Below are 8,482 nucleotides of genomic sequence, written 5' to 3' on the forward strand. Positions count from 1 at the left end.
TTAACAGGAAAGCACAGCAGTATGACTGCAAGTGGTACATTCCTCTAGCCGACCTGACGTTTCAGACCATTGAGGACTGCGAGTCGACCCCTATCCCTTTGGTCCAGGATGAGGAAATTGATGCCATGAAGATCAAACTGTCCCAGATTAAGAATGAGCTCCAAAGAGAAAAGGTAAGGAAGGATTCCCAGTGAAAGACAAAGACTTTTCTTAACGAGCAGAAGGTAACAGGTTGAAGACCCGGCGCAGAGCAAAGCAATTGGAAATCCCCAAAGAGCAGTCATTGAACAAAATGTAGAAATTGAGAATGTTTGCTGAGGAGATGCCAGTCTGCTTTTAACTCATTTGCTCCCAAAAAACGTATAAAAACGTTCTATTTTAAATATTGCCATGGTCTAAAAAACAAACAAACATTTGTACGTTTTTTTTGTTTTGTTTTTTTGTTTTGTTTTGTTTTTTAATGGTAGAGCATTGATACAGCCTCTGACCTCAAGAGGTCAGTTTAAAGCAATGGTACAAACATGGCCAGCTGGTGGCAGCAGAGTATAAGAGATCAACCAGGGCCATGTTGCAACAAGCTCTTTTCCCCCAGTGTTATCAACAGGTTTTTGAATAATGATATACTCATAATACAAATATACTTTTCTTTCCTGATGAAACAAGAGACTCAAATCTTTCTTTTGGTAGGTTCCATGTTTTATAGCAATAGAACGCAATAATACTCTATCTATGGGCCTTGCAAAATCAGTCAAAATCCAGTAAAACAGCTGGCAACGAAGGGGGTTGCTTCAGTGAAAATGGCTGGGAGTGAATGAGCCAATGTGCTATTGAGAACAACACTGAGCTCTCACATCCCTTCCACATCGAGTTGTTTTTTATGCATAGTATTCTTAAAGCATTGCTCTTTAGATGATATGAATAGGAATAACACACCAGTAAAGTCAACCCGAAAGCATGAACCCCTGCTTCTTCTTATTTGTAGAGAACCACCAAAGGACCCAAAGTGATAGAGCGGCTGAAGAAGAGGTTATCAGAGCAGGAATCATTGCTTCTCCTCATGTCACCCAACATGGCTTTCAGAGTGGCTAACAGGAATGGCAAGGTCCAAAATCTTCGCACTCTACATTTCACGTGTTTTACTGTGAACAATGTCTTCCTTTGTGATTTAGATGATGAAGTGTTGCTTGTTAATCGGTTTGTGCTGCCCTCTGATGTTGAGAGCTTGTCATTGCAGTATGTAACCACTTCAAACCATAAAGCCCCTTTGTGCCATTCAGGGTTTCACATTTCTGATCTCGTCAGACTACGAACGTGCCGAATGGAGGGAGATCATTCGTGAACAGCAGAAGAAATGTAAGTTATCTTATTACATCAACATATTTGTGTCTGATGTCAATGTGTCTGAACTTTGTCTTATAGGTTTCAAGAGTTTCTCTCTGACATCTCTCGAGCTGCAGATGCTTACTAACTCGTGTGTGAAACTCCAAACTGTCCACACTATTCCAGTGACCATGAACAAAGAGGGTGAGGTTGAAAATAGTTTCATTAGTTATAGCAACTAAACATGCATTTCATAAGGTTTATCTGAAGCTGTATACTCGACTTCTGTTTCCAACCTAGATGACGAATCCCCAGGATTGTACGGCTTTTTGAATGTCATTGTACACTCAGCATCAGGTCTCAAACAAACCTCAAGTGAGTGACGTATTCTCCTGTTTTTGACTTTATCGTGCTATCTACGGTTGGGTTACGACCTCACGACCTGTAATTCATTTCTTCTGTGTCTCGAAGAGTGTCAGATGGAAGAACAGCTGCACGGGCAGGGAACAAGTGGGATTAGTTAGGGACACTGCACTCAAAGAAACACAACATTGGATTTAAATAATAAGATAACATCTACTGGTCCCACACAACTATTTCATTTGAATTTGAAGAACGTTAAATGAGTCAGTGTCAGCTAACGTTCTTAATTTACCTGACACTGTCAAATTTAATTTACCTATCCTCATTATGTTGCAGTTAATGAAGACTATTTGGTTCCATTTTCTAAAATAGTCTTAAAATTTGTATAGCACTCTTTCACCTATTAAGGTTTGCTTCTCACTAAATTCACATTCACCTACTGATGGTGCAACATCAGGAGTAACTGGGGGGGTTAATATCTTGTTTGAGATCATTTTCATCACTTCAACATGGTTCCGGATCGAACCCACAACCACTGGTTTAGGGGACAACCACTGAGTCATGCCGCCCTACTACAATCGCTTATGTTTAGCACAAATTAATTTTCATGTCAGACAAATTCCACAATGAATGCAATGCATATCTTTATTACTAAAATTTAATCTATTCAATATTTTCAACATAAATGCATTGCACAACATTTTTTTTAGTGTGCTTCTTCTTTATCTCCAAGAGTGGTTTTTTGAAATGGTAACAGTAGAATTCTAATATTATCACAGGCAGTGTAGGTCTACTGTGTTGCATCATTGATTCTTTTTTTAATTCGACTCTGTCTTCTTGTACCCATCAGACCTTTACTGCTCTCTTGAGGTGGATTCCTTTGGCTATTTTGTCAACAAAGCCAAAACGCGTGTGTACAGAGACTCTACTGAGCCCAACTGGAACGAGGTGAGAACATTATAGAGGAAGGCATTTTCATTTCATGCTCGTTTGTCATGCACCATGTGTGTTGCATTCCATGTGTGTTGTATGTGGATGTGTGGTAACATATGGATCTCCACGTGTTTCCATGCAAGGAGTTTGAGATCGAGCTGGAGGGCTCCCAGACTCTGAGGCTACTCTGCTATGAGAAGTCTTGCAGCAGATCCAAGCAGAACAAAGAAGATGGCGAGATGACAGACAAAATTATGGTCAAAGGACAGATAAAGGTAAAAAAAAATCCTGAATCAATTTGATTTCAATTCACAGGAGTTAAATTCGATTCGATTTCTATCTTTTGTTGATTTGATTCAATTCTATTTGAACTCGAGATTAATTAATATACATATTTGGAACATTACTTACCACCCAGAGTTATAGAATCTTTCACCAACCCCAGAAACATCGAAATTCCAACAGACTAGTGAGATCTCAAGAGACCAGAGGAAAGACTAAAGGAAGGAATGATAGATGAAGCATAGTGAGATCCACAAACGCCAGTCTCCACTGGTTTCCAGTCTTTCCAATTGCATGTCATAAGATGAAACAATCTGCCAAACCAAAACGTTTTATTTTGCCTAATTAATTCTGAACAAGCGACAAAGTAAGAAGGGGAAAATATATGCTGACGCCCAAATGTGCAGTTTAAGGAGCCTTGTCTAAATTACATTCATTGCTGACCCTTTATTTTTTTGCAATAACATCACTATAGTGATTTGTCTGCGTTGCTGACCCCTTTTTGGCTCATCGTTTTGCTTTTCAAAAAGAAGTGAGGTGTGCGTTAGCTCGTGGGTCACTTCAGCTTGACCTCTGATAGAGTGTTGTGACAGAGGGTGGATTAGACTTTGGGTTCACCAAATGTAGCTCTTGGCATCGATCCAAAGTATGCCTGAGAGAGGAAGACACAAAGCACTCTTTGATCAAGCATGAATGGATTTCCTTGCTGGTGGTGAGGTGGGTTCAAAGACTTCAGAGTTCTGAGGGAGGAAAAAAAACAAAATCGTCATTGTCGTTTCCAGCTAAAATACACCCATTTACCAAATGGAACTCAACATTTGGCCAGTGTAGAGTAAATATTTAGTGCTTTACTGTCAATGATACCCTGCCTCTCACCCAAAGACTCCAGCACTTTTTTATTATTATTAGCGTTTTGGAATTTTTCATTTTAGTTAGTGTTGATTTCGTTTTGAGTATTGTTTTTAAAATTTAGTGAGTTTTAATTAGTTTTCAGGGTGGTTCTGTTAGTTTTTATTAGTTTTAGTTACTTAATAAAGGCTTTCTTTTAGTTTAGTTTTAGTTAGTTTTAGAATTAGTTTTTTTTAATGTGTATTACTTGTGCACAATATTTAAAAAAAAAACACCATGGGAGCGACGTCATCTGAAGGTGCTTTTCTATTGGCTGCTGGTAGATGACATCACTTCTGTGTGACACACTTCCAAACATCATTTTTCCAGTTAATATAAAAATAAATCTACTTAAAACAACATTTTAGTTAACAGTTAGTTTTGTAAACATAAAATGTAGTTTCGGTTAGTTTTCGTTTTTTTTTTAAAAAAGCATTTTCGGTTTTATTTTATTTCGTTAACGAATTTGTTTTTGTGAATTTTAGTTTTTTCGCTAGTTTTAGTTGACTAAAATAATCTCGGTGAGGACGGACGGATGGCTGGATGGATGGAATTTATAGTATTCAATCAAAAGTACAGTTTGTCTTATTTGAATGTCTGGAGGTGAGAGCAATGCTGCTTTTGATTTTCATGAAATAGGAGAGACTATTGACAGCTGTATGATTCTGCCAGTCGTTCGTACTAATAGACGGCAGTCAGTACTTGTGACGAGGAGAAGCAACAGCAGGCGTGAGCACGTCGATAATGAGGGTAGGAGGGGATTCTCAGGAGTTAATCTCTCAAATCCAACGAGGACGTAGAACAACACAAAGGCAGCGTGGTCAGCAGGCTACGTGGCTTTCTTTGTTCCTTTCTCGGACTCCCGCTGGAATAAACACTCTGACTATGACAATGTATGCAGAAAGTTTGGGAAGGATTTGCCAGGACTTCGTTGATGAGGATTTTCAAGATGAAAAGCGGTCAGTGGACTACATGCTTTGGTGCAAGATGGACTCTCTTTAGTGTCTCTTTGTCTTGAGAGCGGCCTTGTTGCTTCTTGTCATCTTCCTCTTCGTTAGTTAAAGGGACATTTTAGAAAGGCTCGTGCCAGAAAGGATGAGTGAGTGTCATTGCAATGAGGAAAGCTTGTATCAGACAATCAGTGCGTCGGAGGAAGAGGTTGACGTGGCCCCCGGAAAATCCTCAAGTACAGGGGCCCGTCTTTGGGACAGAGTGCGTAGCAGTCTGCTCAGACCAAAGGTAACATACAGAAAGCGTCTCAGTGGACCTGATAAGGATGTTAGCGCGGCCCTCGAGGGCCGAAGTCCTGCAGGTTTTGGAGGTTTCCCTCTTCCAGCACAAACTGATTGCAATCAACAGGATCGTTATCAGGTTTATGCAGAGCTTGCTGATGAGCTGATCACATATCGGCTGTGTTGGAGAAGGGGAACATCCAAAACCTGCAGGACTCCGGCCCTTGAGGACTGAGTTTGCCCACCCCTATGTTAGCGTGTCAAAGTTGATGTTATTTAATTTTTTTTTCCAACAGTTATTTTATTAAGTGGTACATATTTCACATATTTCACCCTTGTAAAATTTTGATTTGGTTGTTAGATAATTGTTTATTATTATTATTATCATTATTATTATCATTATTATTATTATTATTATTATTAGTAGTAGTAGTAGTAGTAGTAGTAGTAGTATTAATAATAATTATTATTTATTATTATTATTATTATTATTAGTAGTAGTAGTAGTAGTAGTATTTATTATAATAATAATAATAATAATAATAATAATATATTATTAAGAAACTAGGGGTGATTAAAAATTCGACTTCAAAAGTTGTCATTCACAAGCTGATCTGTGATTGGTTACCTGAGCCCTTGTGATGTCATTTTCAGTTGACATCAAGTTTCAAAATGTGTTTTTAAAGGTACTAATTGTAAGTGAAAAATAATGAAAGTATCAAACCAATTATAGACAAAATATTAACTTTTTATTGCTATAATGGGCTAAATAAGTGAAGTATCTCTTTAACAGTCTTCACAAATATATGTATTATTCAATTTATTTATGTGCCTGCTGTGTTGCGACTGAAATTCCCCCAGTACAGGCTTTCCAAGTAAAAAAAACAAAATAGTGGCGTTAAAGTAACTTGAAATTAACTCAAAATTAACGCACTAACTGGCTGTTTCATTTATCACAAAAAAAAAAAAACACATCTGCCATGCCGGACTTGCTCAGTGTTTTTCAGTGGGCTGATATGGTTTGCCAATTTCTATGCGTTATATTTTTGCAGCTGGATCCCCAGAACTTGCAAAACAAAGACTGGCAGAGGACAGTCATTGCTATGAATGGGGTGAGTAATGTCATTGTAAAAGTGACCAAAAAGAGAAATATTATAATATTTACAGCTGCAAGATGAAGATTACTCTTCTCCACCAAATGTTTCATTGCTACTCGTTCTTGTCCACTCTCATGTGTTTTCAGGTTGAGGTCAAGCTTTCGATGAAGTTCACCAGCAGAGAGTTCAGTCTCAAGCGCATGCCGTCACGGAAACAGTCTGGCGTGTTCGGGGTGAAAATTAATGTTGTAACAAAGTGAGTTGATCATATGTTCGCTAAACGTGGGAAAAAAAAAAAAAACAACAGGCCGATTCAAATTCTGTTGTCTTGTGTTTATATACTCAATGTTGTGTTTTAGGTCTTTTGACTTTGCTGACTTAATCCTTGTTTTAACGTGTTTTACCAGACGGGAGCGTTCCAAAGTTCCCCTCATTGTGAGACAGTGTGTTGAAGAGATAGAGCGACGAGGGATGGAGGAAGTGGGCATCTACAGAGTGTCTGGTGTTGCAACTGACATCCAAGCTCTAAAGGCTGCCTTCGACTTGAGTGAGTTTGACATAAAGTATGAAAACTACTGTTTTCCTCTTGTGGGTGTACATCACGGGTGTCCAAACTTTTTCATTTGAGGGCCACATCCAGAAAATCCGAAGGACGCAAGGGCCACATAATGTTGTGAAGAGAAATTGTGTTTAGTCCTAAAAATTGTACAAATAATTTATTTGTGCTTTTGCATATTTAGAAAAATGCTACAGTATATAAAGCAATTTATTTGTAATATGGCAGTAGGGTTATTATAGTTTTGCAATTTTTCATTTTAGTTTTTATTTTGATTTGAATTTTGTTTTTTCAAATGTAGTTAGTTTTAATTAGTTTTCAGGGTGGTTCTGATATATTTTTTTAATTAGTTTTAGTTCTTTAATAAATGCTGTTTTAGGTTAGTTAGTTTCAGTGTTAGTTTTAGTTTTTTTTCATGTGTATTACTTGTGCGCAATATTTAAAAAAACACCATGTCGCGGCGTCATCATTCCAGTTTATATGAAAATAAATCTACTAAAAATCACATTTAAAATCATCCCCAAAGGCTCATGCATTAAATTAATTACCAAAGACTAAAACAAAGGACATTTTTGCTATAATTCTAATTAGTTTTCTTTTTTTAAAAAGCATCTTCGTTTTTATTTTATTTTGTTAACGAAATTGTTTTTGGAATTTCTATTTTTTCGTTAGCTTTAGTTAACTAAAATAACCTTTAATAGCACCTGTGTTTTTCGACACCCTCCCTTCTTACTTTGAACATCTCCAAACATTTTTGTTTTTATTTTATTTGAACTGAGTCAAATGCCATTTTTAGCATATGTCGCGGGCCACTGAAAAATGGACGGCGGGCCGCAAACGGCCCCCGGGCCGTGGTTTGGACACCCCTGGTGTACATAAACTTGATAATACCCTTCGATGTAGTCAAAGAAAGCCCTTTTGAAGTCCGAGATCTTTTGCTGTCCTCCCGACAGACAACAAGGATGTGTCCGTGATGATGAGAGACATGGACGTGAACGCCATCGCCGGTACACTCAAGTTGTATTTCCGCGAGCTGCCCGAGCCTCTTTTCACTGACGAGCTGTACCCCAACTTTTCCGGAGGCGTCGGTCAGACACAAATTCAGCTTGATTCGGATCCTTTTTTTCACGCCACCTTCCCTAATCCGCAATATTGTGTCGCCGTGCAGCGCTCTCTGACAGCGTGGCCAAGGAAAGCTGCATGCTCAACCTGCTGCTGTCACTACCAGAGCCCAATCTGGTCACCTTTCTCTTTCTGCTTGACCACCTGAAAAGGTAAAATGCACCTGCCGTGACATGGCGTGTCATTTATGCCATGTTGTATGCCACATCTTTAGATCAGGGGTGTCAAACTCATGTTAGCTCAGGGGCCGCATGGAGGTAAATATATTACCAAGTGGGCCACAAATTGGTAAAATAACTTTGGCATATAACTTAAAAACGATTGGCGTCAATTATATGCAGATTTTCGTTATTTGTGTGACTGCCCTAAATTACGGCGCTCAGCTGTAATCATATTGTTTCAAAAAATAATACAAATGCAAATGGAATTCGGCAACACTGAGTTCTGGACATGTTAAATCGACCTGTTTTGCATATATATTCTTCCCAGAATGCATTGCGTGGCGCAGTTAATGACGTTGAACTGTTTGTGTAGTAATTGAATTTGTGTCGTATTTAACATGTTTGTCGGTCTATGATTAAAAATAATAATAATAATAATAATTATTATTATTATTATTATTAAACAAACACTGTAACTTTAAGTTGTGTGTAAAATAATGACCCGTACAAGTTGCATTGAATTACATG

At 38.1% G+C, this 8,482-nt stretch overlaps 1 protein-coding gene across 3 annotated transcripts in view; it reads left to right on the forward strand.

Moving 5' to 3' along the window:
• LOC144018664 (breakpoint cluster region protein) overlaps positions 1–8,482 on the forward strand; it is a 33,691-nt gene that overhangs the window by 23,422 nt on the left and 1,787 nt on the right. For 2 of the 3 annotated variants that reach the window (XM_077521094.1, XM_077521093.1), the window contains 12 exons: positions 8–173; positions 983–1,102; positions 1,278–1,353; positions 1,420–1,524; positions 1,621–1,695; positions 2,534–2,631; positions 2,760–2,891; positions 6,071–6,130; positions 6,262–6,371; positions 6,523–6,662; positions 7,625–7,759; positions 7,840–7,945. In XM_077521094.1, the coding sequence (XP_077377220.1) occupies positions 8–173; positions 983–1,102; positions 1,278–1,353; positions 1,420–1,524; positions 1,621–1,695; positions 2,534–2,631; positions 2,760–2,891; positions 6,071–6,130; positions 6,262–6,371; positions 6,523–6,662; positions 7,625–7,759; positions 7,840–7,945 (1,323 nt within the window). Of the gene's footprint in view, positions 1–7; positions 174–982; positions 1,103–1,277; positions 1,354–1,419; positions 1,525–1,620; positions 1,696–2,533; positions 2,632–2,759; positions 2,892–6,070; positions 6,131–6,261; positions 6,372–6,522; positions 6,679–7,624; positions 7,760–7,839; positions 7,952–8,482 lie in introns of those variants that run through there. The other variant, XM_077521095.1, reaches the window with a different exon arrangement.

Source organism: Festucalex cinctus, chromosome 5 (genome assembly GCF_051991245.1).
Source record: "Festucalex cinctus isolate MCC-2025b chromosome 5, RoL_Fcin_1.0, whole genome shotgun sequence".
NCBI classification, from domain to species: Eukaryota; Metazoa; Chordata; class Actinopteri; order Syngnathiformes; family Syngnathidae; genus Festucalex; species Festucalex cinctus.